Source organism: Epinephelus fuscoguttatus, linkage group LG9 (genome assembly GCF_011397635.1).
Source record: "Epinephelus fuscoguttatus linkage group LG9, E.fuscoguttatus.final_Chr_v1".
In the NCBI taxonomy this organism is placed as follows: Eukaryota; Metazoa; Chordata; class Actinopteri; order Perciformes; family Serranidae; genus Epinephelus; species Epinephelus fuscoguttatus.
The window spans coordinates 29,626,224-29,650,004 of NC_064760.1; the positions used below are offsets into that span (position 1 = coordinate 29,626,224).

The 23,781-nt window shown below is 43.6% G+C and overlaps 2 protein-coding genes across 5 annotated transcripts; one reads left to right on the top strand and one right to left on the bottom strand.

Moving 5' to 3' along the window:
• Nucleotides 1-422: 422 nt before the first annotated feature.
• si:ch73-43g23.1 (serine/arginine repetitive matrix protein 2) lies at nt 423-10,156 on the bottom strand. 3 transcript variants are annotated; one of them, XM_049585921.1, is made up of 2 exons: nt 9,816-10,156; nt 423-9,247 (listed from the first exon to the last, which is right to left on the bottom strand). In XM_049585921.1, exon 2 carries the CDS (start codon nt 9,171-9,173, stop codon nt 975-977), a length of 8,199 nt encoding a protein of 2,732 aa, XP_049441878.1. In that variant the 5' UTR covers nt 9,174-9,247; nt 9,816-10,156; the 3' UTR covers nt 423-974. The 3 variants fall into 3 exon arrangements, with proteins under 3 accessions (XP_049441878.1, XP_049441876.1, XP_049441877.1); XM_049585919.1 differs by having other exon boundaries at nt 423-9,252; XM_049585920.1 differs by lacking the exon at nt 9,816-10,156 and adding an exon at nt 9,713-9,792 and having other exon boundaries at nt 423-9,252.
• A 4,189-nt stretch (nt 10,157-14,345) lies between these two features.
• Nucleotides 14,346-22,948, top strand: rmnd5b (required for meiotic nuclear division 5 homolog B). 2 transcript variants are annotated; one of them, XM_049586075.1, is made up of 10 exons: nt 14,346-14,478; nt 16,656-16,831; nt 17,036-17,178; nt 17,257-17,394; nt 17,592-17,692; nt 18,093-18,259; nt 18,529-18,694; nt 18,935-19,037; nt 19,121-19,275; nt 20,939-22,948. In XM_049586075.1, the coding sequence occupies exons 2-10, from the start codon at nt 16,693-16,695 to the stop codon at nt 21,000-21,002; spliced, it is 1,176 nt and encodes a 391-aa protein (XP_049442032.1). In that variant the 5' UTR covers nt 14,346-14,478; nt 16,656-16,692; the 3' UTR covers nt 21,003-22,948. The 2 variants fall into 2 exon arrangements, with proteins under 2 accessions (XP_049442032.1, XP_049442031.1); XM_049586074.1 differs by having other exon boundaries at nt 14,427-14,522.
• The last annotated feature ends 833 nt before the right edge of the window (nt 22,949-23,781 follow it).

Consider the following 23,781-nt stretch of genomic DNA (forward strand, 5'->3'; position numbering starts at 1 on the left):
CTCTTACAACTGGAATGTTTAAAGGAATGTTTAAACTAATATTTTAAATATGCACCACATTGTAATATTTTACATATTGTGTACATGTCTAAATTTGGTGCATTGATGTGGTACTAAGATGAGGAGTGGGTACAGTTTCATGCAAAAATTAAGTCACTCCCTTATTGTATCGTCCATTTTACCCACATCTCTAACTGCAGATTGCATTTTTGTCTGAAAATAATACAATCTCTGATGAAGTTACAAAGTATAATCACATTTCAAATGAAGGTCTTCCAAGACTATCTTAAAAGCTACATGACTGTAAAGTTTCAGTGTTTAACACCTTGCCTGAATGATCTGGGTCATAAATAAATGCAGTGATAGTGAACTCTAAAATGAATCCTTAGTAAAACAGATGAAGGCACAAGAGAGCAGAGCAGTTCATATATGACATTTTTATTGGCATTGTTGTTGCAGACATAATGTGCACAAACTCACTCATCCAATATTAGAGAAACACAATAATAAAATAAATATGAGGTTCTTTGAAAACAGTATTTTCAAGTTTTTTGGGAGATATTTGTTGTCAAAGTACACACATCAGAAACTCAGTAAACCTATTGATTTGTAACACCTGTGCATTAGTGGTGAACTAACAGTATGATGTTCTTACCCTGTATCAAAAGTGACAAAAATTGTAATAGATCATTTTAGATTTATGTAATTATCTTAAGAACACCTCATAAAAAAGGCTTACTCTTTTGTGTTTTCAAAACTTTTAACTCAAGAATCATATATCTTGTGCTATTAAGGCAGCCCAGCACAGAACAAGCAGCAGCAGCAGCAGCAAATAAACAACAACCAAAGAATTGCTGTCTTCAGTTGCAATGTGAAAACTCGAATAACATTACAGGCTAACATTAGACACCCCCTTTATACACTGTGTATTTAAAACCCAACAGGCTCCAGGAAGGCGGCCTCTGTCCTCTATTTCAGGACCTTTTCCCCCCTGTTGGGGGAAGGTTGGGGGGATGTTTGTGGTAATAGTCTGGTGGGGTGGGATTGGGGCTTGCATTCATCCCTGTAGGGACATAATACATACTCTCCAGGTAGCTCTGGTCCAGTGGTGGATGGTTTGGAGGCTCTGGCTTGGACCCCTGACCTGAGGGATTCCTGTAGCTGACCCCAGGCCCACCTGGGTGCATTGTTGCTGCAGCAGAGGCCTCAGGATATCGGGGGGGCTGAGGCTGAGCCTGGGGGTGGGCTTGGGGAGGAGGAGCCGCATAGGGCATGTACTGTGGAGCAGGAGCGTACATGTTTGGATTGTGGATAGGTGTGTAGGGGGCTGCTGAAGGAGGATACAGGCCTGAATGTGACATTGCTTGCTGTGGGATGAGCACTTCCACATACTGGCCCGTCTCTGGGTCAAACAACATTTTCCTTAGTGGCTGAACAGGCACCTCAATGTAAAAATACTTCCCTGTCTCAGGATCCAGGAGCACTCTGCGAGGTGTCTGTGCATAGCTGCTCTCTGAGTACAAACTGGAACTGTCACCCCCATATTCAGAGCCATAGGAAGGTCCCAGGCTTTGAGGGCCACATAAGTACTGGGGATCCATAGGAGGAAGGCCAGGAGAGTGGCTATGGCCAGGATCACTGTAAGGAGCCCCAGTCATGCTTGGCGGCTGTTGTTGGGGGGATCTGTGGATAGGGGGTCGTCGAGGGTCAATATGCTGGGGTGGCTGCAATGGGCGGTCAGCAGGGCAGGCCTGCATGAGTGACGGGTGGGGAGGGCAGGGAGGAGGCTGGTGGAGAGGCTGATACATGGCTGGTGGCTGGCTTGGACCAAGAGGACTTGCTTTGGGAGAGCCAGGCTGGTAGCTCATTGGCTGAGGGTCAGGTCGGCACTGGTAGGGACGGAGAGGGGGCTGAACAGCTGGGTAAGGTAGTGCCTGGCCTGGAGAGTGCGGAGGGGCAGGAGGGGTTAGGTTATGGGGGCTGCGGTGATGGTGAGGAGGAGTGAGACCAGGGTGGGAAGGGCAGCCAGCTGTGCAGGAGCAGGGAGGAGGGCGGGAGGAGGGTTGATAGCGATTTGACCTCCTGGGTGTCAGATCTGGGAGCATGAGGGGACTGAAGCTCTCTCTTTCATCATAGCTTGGAGGGTCATCTGAGGCAAAGAAACGTAGGTCATCTGTTCGTTGGGAACGTTCATTAGAGAGTGTTCTGCGGCATGGCTGGTGTGTGTATCCCGGCACTTGCGTTGTGGAAACAGCTGCAGGTTGTTTTGTGTTGTTTGAAGCTACCGGCATAGCTTGTTCATGAGGGTATGCCATCCTGGGATACTGTGATTGGGGGTCTGGATCCATAACAGCTGGCTGGCTTGGCTGGCTGGCTTCAGCTGAGTCAGGTCCAAGAACGGGGTTTGCTTTTGGGTCAGACACTGGACCTGGAGCTGAGGTTAAACCAGGCTCAGTGGCTGATATTGGAGCTGTAGCCAAGCTTGTGGGTCTTTGTGTATATCTAGAGCTCTGAGGCGAGGCCCCTGGCTTTTGTTGCTGACCTCTGTCATTAGATGTCTCTGTCTCTGATGGTGCTGTTGACTGGTTTGAGACATTGGAGATGGTGGTTGCTGGTGCTTTGCAAGGTGGAGGTTTGAGGCTGGATACCGCGGACACAGCTAGTTTTCTTGTATAGTTTGACGTTGATGTGGACTCATTGGAGATTTTTCTATAGATTGTCGGTGAGGACACTACAATTGTTTGAGACCTCTCCTCACCTTGTGGTTTCACAGTTGTTGTTGTTGTTGTTGCTGATGGTCTTTGCACTTCATTTGGCGTTGCTCCTAAATCTGAGGGTTTAAATTTGCAGCTTGGTTTAGGAGGCACCACTGGCTTTTGAGAATTTTTAGCTATAGATTTAACTTCAATGGTTTGAGGTCTGTTGTTTCCTATAGTGTTTGCGGGTGTCTCTTGTTTCTGTGTTTCTTTAGACAGTGACTTAACCTCAATTGGCTGTGGTCTGAATCTCCTTATTGCAGGGGACCTTGGGGGGAAAGTTGGATCTAGTCTTTTCACTGCTTCAAAATCTCCAATTTCCCTGTGTTTGGTGGGAGGTGGTGTTGGCTCTTGCGTATTTCGTAGCGGAGAAGCACTTTTTTGCTTTGCTGTGTCTTTTACTGTAGGCTTACTGCCAACTCCCTCGTCTTCTCTTGTCTTTATCAGGGTGTCTGTGTTGTCAGACATTGCTGAGGGGCCAGATGTGGTGGATGAAGAGGAGAAGGTCCTCTCTCTGTGAGACTCGATGCGACCTCCATCTAAAGGATTGGTGGTCTGAAGGGGGATCTCCAGGCAGTTCACATGTTTATGTGGAACCCCTTTACTTCCAGCTGCGCTGTGGTTGTCACCCACCACTGCTCCAATGTCAGCTTGGTAGCCTTTTTCCTTTAGTAACATGGAAACTGAGTGGCCACCAGGGGTAGTAGGCCCAGGTGAAGGTGAAGCAGCTGGGGCTTGGACTGGGATGGGAATCTCTTCCTGGGCTGGCGATGCAGATGTCTTGGTCTTGCTGGATTTATCCCTTATTAAAACGACAGCAGTGGACACCTCTCTTTCCTTACTGGGCAGTTTGGGGAGGCTGCCAAGCATGGGAGGTTTTCGGTCTGTTCTAACAACCACAGGTTTGTCTTCATTGTCTGGTACTTTATGCATTTCTGTCACAGTCTCTTGTGTTTCTGCTGCCACATTTAGATCACAATGACACGGCTTTGCAATTGTTGTGTCTCCTGTTGTGTAATGCAATGTGTTTGCATTTGAGGGGGATCTGCTTACCTCTGTGACAAGATTTGGTGAAGCCTGGGGTTTTTCACCTGGGTTTTCTGAATCTTTTTTGCTGCATGATGTTTTATTTTTGTCTTCTTTCCAGCAAACAGCCTTGTATTCTATTTGCATTGGCTGTGGACGAGACAGAGGACTTCCTTTGCTCTGAAGACGTGGAGATGAGGTTAGCAGCTTTGAGGCTTTTATCCCCTCTTTCTGTACCTCTTCCCTCTCCTCCTTGAACTCCTCCTCCCTGTCCTCCCTCCTCTCCTCCCTCCTTATCTCTTGCCTTACCTCCCTCTCCTCCTCTGCTATGACGTCTTCCCTCCTCTCCTCTTTTATTTCTTCCCTCCTTTCCTCATTAAATGTTTCCATCCTTTCTTCATCCACACTTGATGGCGTTACAGCACTAGTTGCCTTGAAGGACAGATTATACGTATTTTTCACAAGCCGCCTCACATCTCTGACTTTGTGAATGGGGACCTTCACTTTATTATTTCCATTTTCTTCGTCTTCCTCTGTTTTCCCATCGACACTGGTCTCTAGCCTTTCCTCCAGTACTTCTGGTGAAGAAGCCTCAGGTTTGTTTTCTGCTTCAGGTGTGAGACAAACATTTAGGGAGGCTTTCTTTTTCTCCACAGCTTTGAGCGTGATCTCCTGTGTCTGTGACATGTTGGCGCCCTTGGCACCCTGTTGCAGTTGTTTATGGTCCTCTGTGTTTTCACATTCCTGGTCTCTGTTTGTCACCCTGGCCTGCGTGTTGCTGGCTCCAGTGGCAGAAGGAGCTGCCGTGTTCCCGGCAGTGGCATTTGCTGAGTCACCAGCCTCCCTTCCGTCCCATGTTTTACTGTCATCTGCTCGTCGTACTCCACTTCTTGACTGTTTACTATCAAATGGTGCTTTCACCTCTGATCTCATTTCAGATCCTGATGAGGTTGCATTCCTGCTTTGAGAATCAGTGTCTTCACTTTCAGTCAGTGAAAAGTTAACACTTCTGCTGCTGCTGGATGAACTTGGCCTGTTACTGGATCTCCCTCCAAAGCTTTTTGGTGGTTTTGCTTCATCCTTTGTGCTTGGTTCTCCCCTCACAGGGAGACCGTCAGATGACAGACTATAATCTGACTGAAGGCTGGAACTTAAAATATGTGCATCAGGTTTTGGGGATTCTTTAAGTGGTGCACATGAACTCTCTGTTGGTGGGCTGTTTTCCTCAACAGCGGGGCTCCCTTCTTCTCCTGTCTGCTCATCAGGTTGCTTATCAACACTTTGCATCTTCTTGGACAACACACTCTTGATGAGACAAGTGGCCATCTTGGTTTTAGTGCATGTTTCATCCAGAGAGGCAGATTTCTGGAGTTTTGATTTTCTTTCATTTTGTTGATGGGGCTCAGGACTGCGCTCAGAAGGGTAGCATCCTTGCATTGCTGCTGGTGTACTGTGTTGTCTAATGAATGTCTCTCTGGAGTGACTCTCTAGAGAGGGGCTTTCCACCATCACTGGTAAACCTGGACTACTATTTTCACTGCTTTCATCCTGCTTCCCTTCTGCATTGCTCTTCCTTTTTAGCTGGATCTGTCTCTTTGGCACTCCTTTTCTCACCCTCCTGGAGTCCTCTCTTTCCACAGCCACATCTACACACTCAAAGCTGCCCATCTCATAGCGCCTTGATGGATCTAGGCCATCTGAGTAGTATGCAGATGGTTGCTGGAAGGAGAGTTCGTCATTGTCCAGCTTTTGAGCAGAACCCCTGAAGTCAGCATAGGCCGGCCAGGCTGCACTGACCCCAGCTGGGCTCTCCTGGGTAGATGGTTGAGAGATGTTGGTAGATGAACGGTGGCTGGAGTTGTACATGTCAAGGTAATCTACCTCAGGGCTTGACAGGCTGCGGAAAGCCAAGTCTGTGAACCACTTCACCTCATGGTCTGCCTCATCAAGCTCACTTCCCATGCTTGAGCTGGAACTCTGGCAGGGTCTGTTTGTGGCTGCTCGTCCAGGAGCACTGTTCTTGTTGTGGGGTGCAGGAGGATGAAGCCGTCTGCTGGAACCACCACCCCTGGTGTCTTGTTGGGGAGCAAGTCTTAGCAGACTCTGTTGTTGCTGTAGCTGCCTGGTGGCAAGCAAGCCCTCTGAATAGGAATGCGCTGTTGGCAGTCCCTGACGGGTCTCTCTGCTTGTGGGAGCTGTACTGCGACTTGCAGGCCCTTTTCTATTCCTGGCATTGAATGACAGCTCAACCTGTTCCCCTCTGTAACTGGCGTCCCCCTGCCAACCCTTCCCCTTTTCAGGAACACGCTCCTCCCTCTTTCTCTCTCTCTCTATCTCCCTAGCCCTTCGTTGCTCCCTACCTACTATTCTATCCTCCTCCAGATGCATTTCCCTCTCCATCTCCAATTGCCTTCCTTGCTTGACCCAGTGGGCCTGGCTATTATTGTCAACATAGGCAACATTGGGAATTTCCCTATTTGTCACAACTTTCTTTAAATTTCCACTCAGTGAGGATGCTTCAACCTGAGAGGGGCTACGGCTTCTCCTCTGCCAGGGTCTGTTTGGTTTCTCAGGGGCTATGATGTGAACAGGTGTAAACCTGGTGAGTGGTGGAGAGGGAGTGTGCCTTCTGTTTACATGGTGGGCCATGTCCTCTGTGATTGTCTCTCTGTTTTCACGTCTAACCTTGGTTGACAGCTGTCTTCTCGCAGGCTCAGGTGTCCAAGCTGATTTAAATGAGCTGCTGCTTTCAGAAGTTAAGGGATATGTAGTGAACTGTGGCTGTGGGTTTTCCAGTCTCTGCACAGGTGAGTTGTGGACAAGTGAAATATTTGGACTCCTGTCCTTAGAGACTTGAAGATTAGGGGAGGGAGACTTAATTGCAATGGGGGCGTTGTTATAAGTGTCCTCTTTCTGAATAAAGGAGGGGCTGATAGTTTGTTTTTCTTTAGGGAAGGAGGCAGAACTTGAGTTATCCTGAAAGTTTGCTTCCTTTGGTGTTGCTTTTCTCTCTGTGCTTTGTTGTTTCAGTGGACTTTCTACCTTTTCCTCAGCTAAGAAAGGTGAAATAGATACAGGTAACTGTACTGTCACCACTGGTGAACTGCTTTTGATTTCAGCTACACCTGATTTTTCTACCCTGTCTGATTCAAATGAGGGTGACACACTCTTTTTTGTTTCTGTAATATCAACTGAAGACGAATCTGCCTCAACCTCAGGTGTATTTCTCAGAGGAGGAGTAGGCTGTGTATACTGAGGGTTGTACTCCGTGGACAGGATTGCCGGTGAATGCTGATGATACCTCTGCTCAGGAGATGAGGCAGCAGGTGATGGATCTCTACTTCTGTACGGAAGTGAGGGACTTTGATACTCGTCCGATGAAGTGGTTTGATATCTTGGCTCAGGTGAGGGAGTGTGATGCTTCAGCTGAGGTGAAGGTGTTTGGTACCTGGGTTTGGGCGACAGAGGGATTTCAGGCTGCAGGGCAGAGCTTAGGTGAGGTGAATCTCTTGGTGTGCCAGTGGACTCTGCAATACTGCTCTGTATACTGTCTCTGCTTGGGGTCGGACTCCTTGCTTCAGGGGACACAAGTGCCCTATCAGGCTCTGGGGTGGAGAGACGAGAGAGCTCAGGAAATGGGGGAGTGTTCCTGTCCTCAGGCTGAACAACACAATAAGAAATCCCTGTAATGTGAGGGGACGAAGTGAGGCTTCTTGATGAGGCAGAGTCAGAGTGAGGCTCTGGGAGAGAAGACTCTGATGTTGTCTCCACGTCAGAAGAACACTCTCTCCTACCGAACTCAGGTGAGGATGCTGTAATCCTGATTTCAGGTGACGGAGCAGTATGTCTGTGCTCTATGGGAGAGCAGCTGCTTGTAACTCCTGGTGATGGAGATAAGCTATAACTTACCACAGGTGAAGAAACCTGGGCCCTGCTCTCAGAAGGTGTTGAAATGTGTCTTATTTTATCTGAGGAGCTGGGAGAGGGAGTTCTTGCGCCAGTTGTAATCGGAGAAGCAGCACTGAGCAGGCCAGGTGAGGGAGCTGTCTGTCTTAACTGGGGTGAGATACTACTCTCCACAAGCTCAGGAGATGTTGCAATTGAAATAACAGGTGAGGGAGGTGTGTATCGAGGGGCAGGTGTAGACACGGCACTGGCAGGTGATAACCTTGTATCTTGGCTGTCAGGAGTAGTTGTGGTGTCTCTTTCTGCAGCGGAGGGTTCAGAAATCAGCTCAGGCGTGTGGGTGTGATGCTCAATATCAGGTGTGGAGCCTCTGCTGAGGAGATCAGGCAGGGAGACCCTCCCTCTTAACTCAGAAAAAGGAGATGACGCTTGAGTGTAAGGGGAGTAGGGCCTATTCCTCAGCTCAGGAGAGGCCAGTGTTTCTGTTGACTGGGATGTCAGCTCTGTACCACTGAAGGAAGGTAAAGGAGATGAAAGGATGGCTCTAGATTCAAAAGCTGATTCTGTAAAATCTTTGGATGTGGGCTCAGGTGAGGGACTGCTGTGTTGATTAGAGTAGCTGCTTCTTGGCTCAGGTGAGACTTGTGTGACCCTGAACTCAGGTAACGATTGGGTGTTCACTGATTCAGAGGAGGATGAGCTGACACAGTTCCTAGGCTCAGGGGAGGGACTTTGAGACAATGACTGATGCAAGGGGCTATTAAGTCTATCTTTGACAGTGGGAGTGCTTCTCCTTGTTTCAGTTTCTGAATGAGCCTCTCTCGGATTAGGTGATAATGGTGAACATCTTTTCTCAACTGAGGAAGAAGACAAGGAAGATGCTCTTCCCTCTGTGCTGAGGGTAAAGGGGCTGTTATGTCCAGGAGAGGGGGTCCACTCACCAGTGCTCACGACTTCAGATGATGGGCTAGCTGTACTAAGCTGAGGTACTGGTGATTTGCTTTTTGGATCTAAAATTGGGCTAGTGTCCTCAGAAACTTCTGAATGCCCTAAGCTCAGTCCCTCACCCTCTGGCTGCCTCCTCTCTGAAGACTCGCTCTGCAACGGAGGGCTGTAAAGCCTTTCTCTTGAATCTTCGAAGCCCTCCTCTCCTTCACTGGAGCCCGGCGCAGTGTGGTAGGAGCCCGAGTCGTTCAGATCATCCACCAGAGGTGATGCAGCAGCTGTTCCGTCCACCTCCCTCTGGGAAGGGACAAAAGCCCCTACTGCAGGGCTGCTTGAGAGGGAGGGTGTCTCACAATCGTCTCCAAAAATGTCACACAGGCAGGTGGTCTCAGAAATGGCACTGCGCTGACTAGGGACGTTGATGATGTCGAAGATTTCAACGTGGTTGGGGGTGCCGTCACGGTGGCACAGGGAAAAGTTGCGGTGGGGTGTGCTGCGCAGGAAGGAGTAGCTGTCCCCCTGGAGAGTCCAGCTGTCCATCGCTCGTCCACAAGCTCCAAATTCTCACTTTGGCCAGTCCAGTCTGCTCCTCTCGTCTGCTCTGGGCTCTGCTCCTGGACTGGAAATAAGATATGGTCACCTGGAAAGTGTGTAGCTCATTCATTTATATCACAAGTAACACTGATGAATATCACAGAGGGGCAACAGCTTCTTGATATAGAGGCTAAACTGTGCAAAGTTTCTGTTTTGTTTGTGTGCCAACAGCAGCCTTTAACCCTTAAATGTTCTGAGAATACTTGTGGTACACTGAGATATTGTAAACCTCCAAAAGGGGCTCAGAACAGAAATACAACTCTGTCACTATGCCTTAAAAAGCAGTAGCAGGAAATCGGAAATTAACAGAACAGCTTATGAACATTCACTTTAAACTGACTAAACTAATTCATGTGCTTAAGACCTCACAAGATTTCATCCAAACATTACATATGACATGCAAATTATTGTAAAATATACAAAGACTGAGATTTATTAATCTAAGGAAAGTGACAATAGTTCAATGAGCTCTGCCAAAAACATACCATTTCTCTAAAACTTCCCACATTGCTTTGGTGTCAGGCTGACGAGAGCAAGAGTACCTGCTCCCTGTGCAAGCAGAGAAAGGCAGAATGATTGGTACTGTACCTTCGACCAATGATGAGGCTTTCCCAGGGGCATGGAGTTCCTTTCTGTTACAGTATCGCCTCCTCATCCGCTGAACTGTCTCTCGAAATCCACAGCGCACTCCACGTTTACCAGACCTCTGTGCATATGCTGAATTCGGGACTGGGCAGCTCCGTACGGCCCAGTCTGTCAGAGCCACACTGGCTAGACAAGTTCAGAATGTAAAAGGCACTGTATCAGACTTGAATAGAAAAAGCACAGAGGGGCATCTCGCTCAGGCCCATTACATCCTCTAATGCTCCCATCTCCATTTCTGCCCCTCCCCTCTGCGGTGGCCTCAGGGAAATTACTTACAGAGTCTAACCTGGATCCTTTTTCTTCTCCAGGCTAGGGTTTGGTTGGACATTGGCTTTCCTCTGTGAGCTGGGCAAGGGGGGCGGCGCTGGGGGTGGGTGGGTTTATAGTTAGCAGCAGGTGCTGATCCGGCCAGGACGGATGAGTGCGCCTGGAATCTGACACTTCCAGCCAGATCAGTCACAGGGCTCGACTATATATAGACCCATACTATCAGGGCCAGATAGCCATAGCTTTAGCTGTTTGCTTCGGAACGGTGGTGGAGGAGGAAAGGGGAAATACAGACACTGAAGTTCAGCCCACACATTGTCCACTTCACCTCCACATATGAGGTTATACTTAACATTGAGGGCATGGTTAATGTATACTTGTATGTGTGTGTTTGTGAGTGTGTGTCTGTGTAAATGCTGCTGTAAGGTGTATCTGGGGTACAGCAGGTCGAAGGTTAACTGTCAACTTTGACAGCTCACATGCAGAGCTCCTATGCACTGCATGGTACCTAACAACACTCGGTATGGTGCTCTCACATGTTTTGTAAGTCACGTTTTTCCTTTTCATGGCTGGATATTTTACGTTCCAGGATCACTGAAAAGTTTTTGTTACTAATTCACATTTAAGCTTTCCTGTCATATGACAACACATACCAAACGTTTGATCAAAAGGGATCATGTTATTTTATTGCACTTATTATTGTTGCTACAATAGCAGTACCCTTCAGCCACACCGTGGCTGTCTGGGCATGTTTGATGGTAGAGAGTTTGGATAAGCCCTCTGTCCCTAACCTAATACCTCATGAGATTACCATCCATTCTCAGTCATTAAGTCACTCAGGGCAAGCCAATGGAAAATCTTCGATTGTAGCCCAACTGAACGTTGCATAAGGCTCTGACTGAGGGTATATTATATCTGTTGACACAACACTGAAAAGTCAACTATCTATTATATGGAATTTGGTTCCCTTATCTGTCTGAGGTGTCGTACATTGCCGCAAGTGCAACACATTATTAGTGTGACTAGCCAAAATGGGCACTGACTCCATGACCTTGGTGGAGTTGGCTCTAGTCTCAGAGCTATACAACAGCTATATATCTTTTTATTACATCATTAATTCTGTATAAACTCATTATTATTTATAGACTCCAGAGATCCCATTTCAGAGATATCCTGTAAAGTATTTCATATTTCACTAGAGGCATGACAAACATGAATCATCATCCTGTTGAATTCTGAACAGGCACTAAAGAGACGATGGATGATATGATATAACTCATACATCAGACTGGCCTACACTATTTCATTATGTGTTATAAATAAAAACTGATATTACATGAAAAACAGAGCGGAGGTGTAAAACATGATCGTTCATAACTATAAAGTTTCAAAAGGTTGCAGAGGGCAATATGCACGCATGCATTTGTGTGGCGGGTATGAGATCGTGTAAACTAAAGTGCACAGAAGCGCTGATAAATTTGAACCTCTGCGGTTAGGGCAGCACAGTCGACTGGAGGAAGACTCAGAGGGAAAGAATGATGAGCGCCTCAGCAATGGGGAGCTTTAGTCTACATCACTGATAGATTAGTCACACCAGCCTGCTCAAGTCCAAAGACCTCACCCACCCTCAGCAATGCAACACACCATTAAGCCGTGCATAAACAATGCGCTGCGTGGGCATCTATAAGCGGACAAATGTATAATAGCCTTCTAAATCAAAGGGCTTGGCAGAGAGGCTGATGTTCAGCATCCACATGTTGAGCAAATGTCAATGTGCTCTGGTGCAGCACATCCTTATGTGTGAAGATAAATAGATACAACTAACTTTTTAAAATTCAGTGCAGCTTATATTCTCTCTGTGGGATATGAGGCTAAACAAGGGTCCAGTCACATGATGAGTTATTTAAGTGCTAGTATTTATGACAAACAGCAAGATCATATCAAACATAAGATCACATTTCAAATCTATCTTTTTTGGACTGACCTAGTTACTCCTTTGGGCCAAGCTCAACACTAGCCATGTTTCTAATACAAGTGGTGGAATGTAACTAAGTATTTAGTCGACTAATCTTCTTGAGAACAAATTGGAGGAGTCTGTAGCTACCCTTCTTGAGAATTTCTAATTCATAACACAATTCTCAAATTGTTCTTGAATATGAATATTTGCTGCCTTTCTGTGCCTGAAATTAATAATAGTGCACTGAATAATTTTGAGCTTTGAACTGCTGGTTAGACAAAGGACATTTGGTGGTGTCACTAACTGTGATTGGCATTTCTCACTATTAACCTACATTTTACAAATCAAGCAATAAATTAATTGAATAAGATTCACCGGCATTGAAAAGCTACAGCCCTATTTAAAAAAAAAAAACCCACAATCTGCTCCACTTCAATAATAGTTCATATATATATATATACATAAGTAAAATATTTTTATTTTCATTGCAGGCCTTTTACTTGTGATGGAGTATTTTTACAGTGTGCTATTGGTACTTTTAACTAAGTAAGGGATGTGAATACTAATCCTACACACAAGCCCTTTACTTTTCCAGTGTTCAGTGACAGTGAGTTTTAAGGTAGGCTTACTTGTGCTACTTTCTATTTTTACTCCACTCCATTTCAAAAGAAAATATTTTATTTTTGATTCCACAACATAAATCTGACTGTTATACTTCCTGATTATTTTGGAGTTTAAGACTTTGAATAGATTAAGTCAAGTAATCTGGGAGGGCGGCATGGTGGTGTGGTGGTTAGCACTGTCACCTCACAGAAAGAGAGTTGCTGGTTCGATCCTGGGTGTGGGAGCCCTTCTGTGCGGAGTTTGCATGTTCTCCCTGTGTCAGCGTGGGTTCTCTCCAGGCACTCTGGCTTCCTCCCACAGTCCAAAGACATGCAGACTGGGGACTAGGTTAATTGATAACTCTAAATTGTCCATAGGTGTGAATGTGTTCTGTCCAGGGTGTACCCTGCCTCTCGCCCGATGTCAGCTGGGATAGGCTCCAGCCCCCCCGTGACCCTCAAGAGGATGAAGCGGTTAGAAGATGAATGAATGAATGAAAGTAATCTGGGACACTTTAAGGTAGATTACCAAGAAAACCATCTAAAACTCTGAATGCGTTTGTTACTTTTGTTTGTGTTACTTTTATAAGTATGTGTATGTGTTATGGACCTCTGCTATATTTCTACAGAGAAAAAAAATGTTGCAAAGGAAAATATTTTCAAAACTTTGGAACTTGAACAACCTTGAGAACCTTTACCCCACTCCGATGACATGTTCAGGTAAAATGGCACAGTCATGTTTGTTTGTTTTTTAAATGACGAAGTCATTAATTCATTAAATCATTCATGTTACCTGTGGCTATTCATTAAAAATGTTTGTCCAACTTTTCTGCTGTGCTTTTCCTGTTCTTTATAGCTTGCCTGTTTCCTTGGTGCCACATTGTCTACAATGGGCGTGTGTGTGTGTGTGTGTGTGTGTGTGTGTGTGCTTGTGGGTGTAATGATGATGGCAAATTCAGGAGTATAGTGGCTGACATTGACTCACTGCATCATCTTTAACATTTTTCAAGTGACAAAAATACTCCAAATGTCTGTAACATGACAAGTTAGCACACAATCACCTCTTGATTTTATGGCACATGAAAGCCTAAAAACATGCTGGTTTCACGTCAGAAAAATGTCCCATTTAAGATTAATTTTTGTTGCTCCATTTTACATGTATGCATTAAGTTCTCACCTGAAATCCTGTCCCATAAAGGTAATGCGTATATTATGAAAATATTTCAATTATAAGGCTAACATGTAATAAAATGCAACATCCTACAACCATTTCTTATTGTTAGAGCTGCAGGACTCTTACCAAAGATTAAAAATCAACGAGTTTTGACTCTTTGCTCTGCCCATACTGGTTATCTCAGACTAGTAAAAATGATTGTTTCATGTAAAGCAGATTTGTATTAACAGTGCAGTAACTTGTTTGGTGACTGGCTGCTAATATTTAAAGAGCCCTGGATGTAAAATCTTATTTGTCCCACTTTACCTGATTCCCACTTACATATGACTGAATTAAAAATATGATGCGTTGCTAGGCTATAGATGAAACTACCCAAGACTAAACTTAGCTCAAACATTACACTTACTAACTATAACACGAAAACGTTGTTTGAATTGTGATGCATAAGTATCCAAAGTTGTGACAGCTTTAAAATGTTAAAATCATGGAGCTTTTGGTGCTTGGTGTCGCAGAGAAAATGACTTTTATTGTGAAATGTCCTGATATGGCAGAATGCGACACAGGAAGATCCGCATTACGACTGCTGGTGAAGTGCTACCATAACAGGCAAGTGGCTAACGCTAATGTCTGCTAACTAATTAGCAGGATAGGTGAGTGGCGTTTATTTAAACACATTTTATATTTCAGTCAAAAGGCGACAGACGTTTTAAGTGTTGGTATAATACAAAATAACGAAGACCAGCGGGTTGTCATTCTCTCCTGAAATTATTTGGGCCTTGTCAGTCAGCAGCTAGCTAACATCAACTAGCTAAGTAGCTGCTAGCAATGGCGAGCTTTTGTAGCTAGCCAGCTTCTGTGATACCGTTTGTTTATGTTAGCTGTGCGGCTGTTTAATTTTATAAATAACCGCACCGAAATCAAATACATGGTTAGTAGCTTGTGGCACTTTGTATTTATTATTGTCACTGAGTATTAAAAATGTGTAATGTGTCATTTCCATGTTAAAATAGAAATGTAGCTTGCGTTTATGTTGGTTAGCTCTATTACGGCAACTGCTAGGTGGACATTTTCTGTATTCAGCTTACAAGCGGTGAGTTACAGCAAAGCTATACATATCAATGATTTGATGTTTTTCTGTCACTAAAGAAATGATCTCTGAGTGACGACCAGCTGCTCAAACAAAGTCACTGAGCAACACTTGCTCTCCTCACCTGATGATGAAACAATACTTATGTATGGTTGAGACGCTAGTGGTGACTAACGTTAGTAAACACAAGGCCGCAGAGTACACAGTGTGCCTGCGCTTAACATTGTTAAAGGCCCAGCTAGTTGTTAGCACTGTTATATTAAGCCAAACTTTATTTTTATCAGGGCACTACGGGGTCGGTTTGCCTTTTTCCTCCCTTCAGAACAAACGAGTGTCTACTAGCCCTTAAAGGTCTCTCTAAAACATCATACCTCAGGGCTGGGGTTGTACTGTTCAAAGACAATCATAAGATTGTCAGGAAGATGTGCATTTTGGCAACTGGTTTGTGACATTGAAATAATGGCATGGTCTCTTACAGCTAAATAATTATCCCACAGTCCTTATTTGTTGGATTTCTTTTGTGTTCAGCCCACTGCAGAAAACTACTGACATCTGGAAACTACAGATGAAACAAAAACATGAATTACTGGAGCCTGGCCAATACATCAGCTGGGTTATCATCATATCACTGTTGGCATGTTCATTGTCCAAATATATGTTTGAAGTAGTTTAGAAACAGTGTTGCTATTATATGGCACTGACAAGTTTATTTTTCAACATTTATAGGTCATTCTTGATACAGTTCTTTAGAAAATATTTGAGGATATTGTTTAAAAAAGGATTTATTATGCTTTGTAATCAGGTGAAAAAACGATGGAGCTGAAATGATTAGTTGATTGACCAGAAATTGATCTCCAGTGATTTAAAAAGTAGATTAAAATAGATAAATTGTAATTTTTCGAGTAAAATAACCCCATATAATGCAGTTCCGTCTGCTCAGTTGTGATGTTTTTCTGATTTCTCTATTGCTTATTTGATTATAAACTGGATATCTTTGGGTTTGGAGCTGCTGGTCAAACAACACAAGAAACTGGAGGCCCAAATTGAGATTGGCATTTTTCACCATTGTCTGACCTTTTGATTAGGGCTGCCACTAACGATTATTTTCATTGTCGACTAATCTGTCGATTATTTCTTCGATTAGTCGACTAATCATTTTATCGAAAAATGTGTTAAAATGTTGAAAAATGTCAGTCTGTCTTGCCCAAACCCCAAAATTACATCATCTAATGTCTTGTTTCGTACTCACGCCAAAGGGTTTTAGTTCACTGTCATGGGAGAGTGTGTAAAGCTGCCAATATCTGAACATAAGAAGCTGCAGTAAGAGTATTTTGGGGTAGTTTTATAGTACTTTTCTATGAAAAATGACTCAAACCGATTAGTTGACTACTAAAATAGTCACCGATTATTTTAATAGTCGATTAGTCATCGATTAGTCGACTAATGGCAGTGGCTGCCCTACTTTTGATTAAACGATTTATTGAGAAATAATTGGCACATTAATCTTGATGAAAACAAGTGTTAATTTCAGCCCATACAACTGAAAAAAAACATCTGTTATATTGTTATCATATTGTCTAATATCTGTACTAGTGTTGGCCAAAAAGAAAAACAGTGTCAATCAGGCAGTATTACATGTTCACTGACTTTGACCTGTATTTTGTCCTTGTCCTATATTTTTTTTCTCTTAATCTAGGTGTCTTTTTGTGTGTGTGAGTGTTCCAGTCTGAACCATGGAACAGTGTGCGTGTGTCGAGCGGGAGCTGGAGAAAGTGCTTCATCGCTTTGTAATGTACGGCCACCAGTCTGAGGAGAGGCTAGACGAGCTCCTGCGCAGCGTCTGCGAGATTCGAGGACAGCTAGTTGCTTTCGGTAAGAAATACTGATGCACACAAGATGATGAAGATATATTTATGATAAGTGAACTAAATCTTATTCTCAGCTTTTTTTTTTGTTCCATCAGAAATTACAATTGTGCTTTGTTAGTTGTGTTTCATCCATGCTGTATTATAATTAATAAGGCACATATTGTTGTAGACCTGCACAGTGAAGACTCTTACTTTCTCTCTTTTGCAGGAGTACAAGATGCAGACATATCAGTCCTATCTCAGACTATGGCACAGTGTTGTAAGAACATCAAAGAAACAGTGCAGATGCTAGCCTCCCGACATAAGGACATCCATGGCAGTGTGTCAAAAGTGGGAAAAGCCATTGACAGGGTAAGAGTAAGGAGCAACATTCTTAAGCATTTAACATTTTGTATACATATACTTAACCTCTAAAATGCTATTCTGCAGAATTTTGATGCAGAGATCAGTGCTGTGGTGGCAGAGACAGTGTGGGACACCCCAGAAAGACAGAAATACCTGAGTGAGACCATTGTGGAGCACCTGTACAGACAAGGGATGCTCAGTGTAGCAGAGGATCTTTGTCAGGTAAGTTAGCCTGAAGCCTTGAAACTAATTTTGTAATGAAAAAGCAGCCTGAGTGGTTTCTAAGATGATTGTGTTCTGAAACATATTAATGCAAATGAATTGAGGCAACATTATGGGGCCTCAAATCTAGTGTAATCCTTGTTTTTCTGTCAGGATTATTAATGTAGAATTCTTGCTACCCATTGTTTGTTCCCCAGGAGTCTGGTGTAGTTATAGATATGAGTATGAAGCAGCCTTTCCTGGAGCTGAACAGAATTCTTGAAGCTCTGAGGATGCAGGACCTCAGGCCGGCACTAGAGTAAGTTTTCGATTTCCTGTTATCTGTGTCTAGACAGTCGTCATCTCCGTAAAGAGAACAAAATGGCTTGCACCATTTTCACACATTGGTAGAGAGGGAGACATTTTAGCTGCTTTACTTTAAAATGCACTACAAGAAGTACAAAATCTATACAACATAGCATGGGGGAATACACTTAAACTTAGACTTAAACCTTAGGGAACTCCCTGGTCACTGAGAAGTTAGTCCTTCTATAAAGTCCCAAAATGCTCGAGGAATGTCTATTGAGATTAGGTTCCTTGCTAAAGACGTCACTTTTAATCACATAATTATGATTGGAAAAGCTCCCTCCAGGATGTTGATTGCTGTAAGTGTTGACATAGATGACTGTACTTATTCATGGCTGTGCCTTTTTGAACAGATGGGCTGTGACGAATCGGCAGCGCCTTTTGGACTTGAACAGCAGTCTAGAGTTCAAATTGCACCGCTTGTACTTCATCAGCCTGCTCAGCGGGGGAATCGCCAACCAAATGGAGGCCCTGCAGTATGCCAGACACTTTCAGCCCTTCGCCTCCCAACACCAGAGAGGTAGACAGTATACAGTAGCATCATCGTGACATTACCGACACTAATACACAACGTGCTTAACTTGAGTTGTGTTTCACAGTTTTTCTGAAAGTAGAAAGAAGTGTAGGCTCTGAGTTTTTTAAGAAGAGCCCCCACAATTCAGGAATAGTACAAGAGCAACCAAGAAGGAATGAAAGTGTTCTTCAATAATTCTGAGGCCTTTTTTTAACAATACTCATGTAATGTTTGATTGGTTGTGTGTCCACACCTGTACTTTTTTGTCCCTCTAGATATTCAGATTCTGATGGGCAGTCTGGTGTACCTGCGTCACGGCATTGAGAACTCTCCATACCGCAGTCTACTGGAGACAAATCAGTGGGCAGAGATCTGTAACATCTTCACCCGGGATGCCTGTGCTTTACTGGGCCTGTCTGTTGAGTCCCCACTCAGTGTTAGGTAAGACAAGTATGAACAACACCCTACACCTCTTCTCTGATTTCCTGTCAGCACCTTTACATTTATACCAACGTTGAGACTAAAGTTAAAACAACTCATTTCTATTTTTTTGAAGTTCAAGATTAAGTATAAACTGTGCCATTGCATCGTCATCACCATGTTGTCTTCTTCAAGCCTGTGCATAAATCAGTTTAACCAAAGTCAAACTGTAACAATGTTGCAACGTCTGTTTGTCTGCAGTTTTGCATCGGGCTGTATGGCCTTGCCAGTGCTGATGAACATCAAGCAGGTGATAGAGCAAAGACAGTGCAGCGGAGTCTGGACGCACAAAGATGAGTTGCCTGTATGTCCCTTTGAATTTCCAAACAGCATCTTATCACTCATTTCTCGTCATTCAGTTTATTCTCATCATTTCTGTTGCTGTAGATTGAAATCGACCTTGGGAAGAAATGCTGGTACCACTCTGTGTTCGCCTGCCCAATCCTCAGGCAGCAAACCTCAGAGAGCAATCCTCCCATGAAGCTCATCTGCGGCCACGTCATCTCCAGAGATGCCCTCAACAAATTGACTAACGCTGGGAAGTAAGTTGGCAGTCTGATTGATTGATATGTGCATGGTGGGATAAGGTTGTGTGAGTAGCAATAGTTATAAAAGTTGTGTTGGAGTCTTGGATCACAACATTTTAAGGAACCCCGCTAAGGAGCCGTACACATGCCTTATCTTTAACCGCCTGGAAATCGCAAGGTCGGGCACTGGCCGCTACTTTTGTGCCTTTTTTGTGCCAGCTTTCAAGAGCGCAGTTGCAGGTTGTGTCTGAGGTTGCTAAGCATCCCCAACAAGCACAGTACCATAGCCTGTTTACCTAAAATCCTGAGTGCAAAGCTGATCTTCCTCCAGGCGCCTATCGTTCATGGAACAAATGTAAAGCTCTGGCAGACCTGCCCTAACTTCATCTTCCATATTTATTGCAGACTGATATTTACGGAAGAGGGGAAAGATATCTGTCAGCTGTGATTGAATGGTCCTCGTCACATGACACGTGGTGCACCTTGCTGTATTCCGAAGTTGAACTTGGTTTATCTCAGAGTGCTTGGGAACATGCGCACGCTGCGACGGCGTCGCTCTGGCATTAGACCACACCTGCTGCACCTCCTGTCTACATTGAACCCAGCAATATTTCCTTGCAGTAATTTCGCTGTGGAGGATATGCTGAAAACGGCAACAGCTGATAGAAAACTTTTTGGTTAAGATATAAAAACTTCAGAAACTGACATTATATGTAGGTCTGTGTCCAGGTTGCAGGTGAAAAGAGGGATCCGACTCCTTTTGGCTGTTATCAAAGAGCATTTGTGTTGTCACTCTAGCAAGGTAGTGTTAAAGATCTCATTTTAAATTTGTGTTTTTGCAGTGCTGCTCCACAACTTATTGACGGTCTGTCATGCACATATGTTAGCACTGTGAATTTTTTTTCTGGTCCCCAGTGAACTGTGTTTCACTGTGTGCACCTGAGTGAGTCATAGTGTTATCGCTGCATCTATAACTTACAGTAGCCCACAAGCATGCAGTGTCAATGAATGAGCAGTGTTATTAGCCACTCTGACCTAAGAATTTGTTTCTCTAATTACATAACCACTCCCAATGAGCAGGAGTACTGTATCAGCATACCTAAAGCTGTAGTTGATAACTAATAACTAAAATAACCAAAACTGTCATAATATTCTGAAAGAAGTATGCAAGATGAATAGTCATGTCCCACCCCTACCTCCTACTTCCTCTGCATTCGCAAGAATCTACTGTGTTGCACCAGAAAACAATTAGTCAGAGCCGAGGAGTCTCTAATGCAGCTGTTAGTCATGACAGTTGCTCTGTGAACTGTGGTCAAACTGTCAGACTAGGCAATGGTGATCGAATATGATTCAGATTTTGTTCCATATTTCTTGCCTCAGATGTTTTCAGAAACATATTTTCAAAATTTTCAATATTTTTAAAAATGTAATGTTCAGCTGGGCCACTTCTCATAAAAAGCAAGCTTGTTTTAAGGCTGCAGTAATGTGGTGAAGTTAATTAAAATAAGTGTCTTTCTGTAAATTAAGAAATCAATCCAAAAACTGTTTATTTTGGAAAATGGCCAGCTCTGTAAAGTGTATAAGATTTGTAGTTAATCAGCCAAAACAATCAGTATGGTCTGTTAAAACTGTAACATCCTTTTCCTGCTCTCCTCACCGTCCCCTGTCTCATCCTCAGGTTGAAATGTCCGTACTGCCCCATGGAGCAGAATCCGTCACACGCCAAGCAGATCTACTTTTGATACGGCACACTTTCTTCACGAGTAAGGATGAAGTTCCCTGGAGCTCTTTGCATTTCCAGGACCATTTGCTCTGGCCCTTTTTCCTCTGTCCCTGGCCTCTCGGCCTGTTATTGTAAGCATTAAGGTTTTATCCCAGTGCTCCTCTGGACAGCCTTGGCCATCCCGTAACCCACCTCGGACCTTCCAACTTTGCGTAGTATACAGAGTCCAGCGGGAATGGTCAGACTACGACCTGTAGTAGAGTGAGGAGTCTGTCAGTAATGAGAGTATCCTCATGAAGAAGCACCTCTGAAAAAGGTTCATTCATTGAAACTCATTTGCAAATGCCCGCAGAGTTATAGGCTTATCTTTTTAAAGTATGTAATACTTTATAGTGTTTGTTTTCTCGGCTTTATCGACTGTTTGAGTTGGATGACTGCTTCATTTTTTCTCCTTTTTTGTGACAGAAGCAGTTCAATGATAATGGATGGGTGAGTGTGGGTAAATGGTATAGATAGGCAGTGTCTGGTTTCAGAATGGTAATAATAAACTTCTATTATACATGACAAAAACCACGGAAAAACAAACTGTGCTGAAGGTTTATTATTTGCTGGTGAAGGGAACTGTGGAGGTCTCCATCAAATCGAACTCTTGATTGTGACCCATTGCTCCTCCATAATGTAATAAAGGCCTCACGTAGCTTGAAAGTCACTGTTGGCTGATGTATCCATTTGATCAGTAAAACAATTAACTCATCAATGGGGGGAACAGCTTTTTTTTTTTGTTTGTTTTTTTGGACTGACTGCACCAGCAAGATTTTTCCTCATTGTAGAAGCCATTTGTCTTGTTCTATGTATGTATTTAACAAACAGTGACAAAAAGGAAACAAAAAATATATACTACTGTGAAATGTGCTTTGTTTCTATTTTTCATTGCGACAATGGCTCATGTAAAATAGTAAATTAAACTGAACGGCAACGTGCGTAATCAACACTACTGCGTAACTCTCAGAGCTATCGACTCAACAGTTCACATCACGGTTGTGCCATCGAATCACTCTGCTCTGCATTGTGTATCCTAAGCTTGCAAGCCATGTGATTTGGAGATGTTAAAGTGGTGTGATGGTAGCCGTATGGTCTGACTTGCAGTGACTGTAGGCTTGTGATTCAGCTTTACTCGTCGTGGGTGGGGGAAAGTCCTCTGATCATTGTGGCTGTTGTTTAATATATACTTAGAAAATTCCTCTGCTGCATAGCTTTTATTTGAGATGGAGTCATAGAAACATTTAAATCCATACATTTCCTCAGGGCTCATTGTATCACTTCATACCACACTTTGCAGTTTTAAAGTTGTACATTTATATAAGGAGTCTTGAACAAAGATGACACATATTTCACTGGGTGAGGCTGATAGTTTGGGGATTATAAGAGTTTGTATATATTATTCAGATGGTGATGTGCAAGCATACACTGGGGGAAAAGCCTGTCACAAGGTCCAAGGCATTTGGATGTTCAATACAATATGTTTAGATGATCAACAGTGCAAGTTCCCCGGTGTCCTCTTGAAAATGGTGATGTCACCTCACACTATAGTGAGGCTAATTTGTTTAGCAAGCACCGCACCAGCATAGCTCACACTGACAATGCAACATTACACTCAGATTTAAGATTTTTATCTGGTTTCATTTGGAAATGGGTTGAAGCACATGTTTTGCGTGGACTTTCACTGAATTTCCTCTTTTTTCTTTCTTTGGTTGACAATCATTCATTGCTTCTTTGAGTGTTCCTTCGGATAGACTGCTAGCGCTCCGTACTTCTGTCGTATTAATTTTGTTGAATGTTTGCATTTCCTGCTTTTGTGTGTTAATGCAACTTTTATTGTAAATATTTATCCTCTAACATGTTTCATATACTTGCATCTGAAATTAAAATAAAAATTTATACTCCAAGTCAGCTTTGGAGGTGTGACATGGCATCAGGTTGTGGCCTGCTCCCACCACACAGGGTTTCCCAACAGTATCATGGGCAAAATTTATATTGACTTTTTAAGGACCCATAATAAAAATTCCTTGACCATTCATAATATATAACAAGAACAGAGCCGTGTAGTATACTTTACTCCAAATATTAATTATATTATTAACCTTAAACCAGCGGTTCCCAACTGGTGGGTCGGCGTCCAAAAGTGGGTTGCGGTCCATTTGGAATGGATCGCAAGTGACTCACTAATGTGTCAAGTTGTAAAAAACACACTTTATTTTTAGTTACAGTGAATTTCTGGCACTTAACTTTTATTTTGAAGTGCCTTCTCCTGCTGTAGAATGAGTGACTAACTGACAACTACTGGACAGAGACAGCAAACTTGCTCAACGACCTTACCAAAGTGTGACGCTGTGTGTATTAAACTGTGTGGACCTTAAACTAATGACAAAGGGGACATCTGGACCCTGTGGTTGGACCAGTTGGGAACCACTGCCTTAAACTATTACGCTCTACTTTCAGACTAGTTAAAATGAAAACAATGTACACATGGTGCTCAGAGTGGCAGCTGAACGCCCTGTGCTGCCCATATCAAGGCCCCATCTCAAAAATGCAGTACAATTTAAAAGTAGCAGTGGTGCATAGATATGGAAACATTCTCGCCCCACTTGCCTGGTGTTACTCATTCACCAAGGTTGCATACAACGAGGGAGAGATGGAGAATGTGGGTAAAAAATGAAGTGTACATGATGGTAAAGGTGACACATCAACACATATTAGAGCCATGTTTCTTTACCATCTACAGAAAATAAATCAAAGGT

Bases quoted from the DNA above. Each gene is read 5' to 3' on its own strand.
- si:ch73-43g23.1 (XM_049585921.1), bottom strand. From the start codon at position 9,173: ATGGACAGCTGGACTCTCCAGGGGGACAGCTACTCCTTCCTGCGCAGC.
- rmnd5b (XM_049586075.1), top strand. From the start codon at position 16,693: ATGGAACAGTGTGCGTGTGTCGAGCGGGAGCTGGAGAAAGTGCTTCAT. The intron at 17,395-17,591 runs GTAAGTTAGCCT...TTTGTTCCCCAG, and splicing joins TAGCAGAGGATCTTTGTCAG to GAGTCTGGTGTAGTTATAGA. The intron at 18,695-18,934 runs GTAAGACAAGTA...GTTTGTCTGCAG, and splicing joins GAGTCCCCACTCAGTGTTAG to TTTTGCATCGGGCTGTATGG.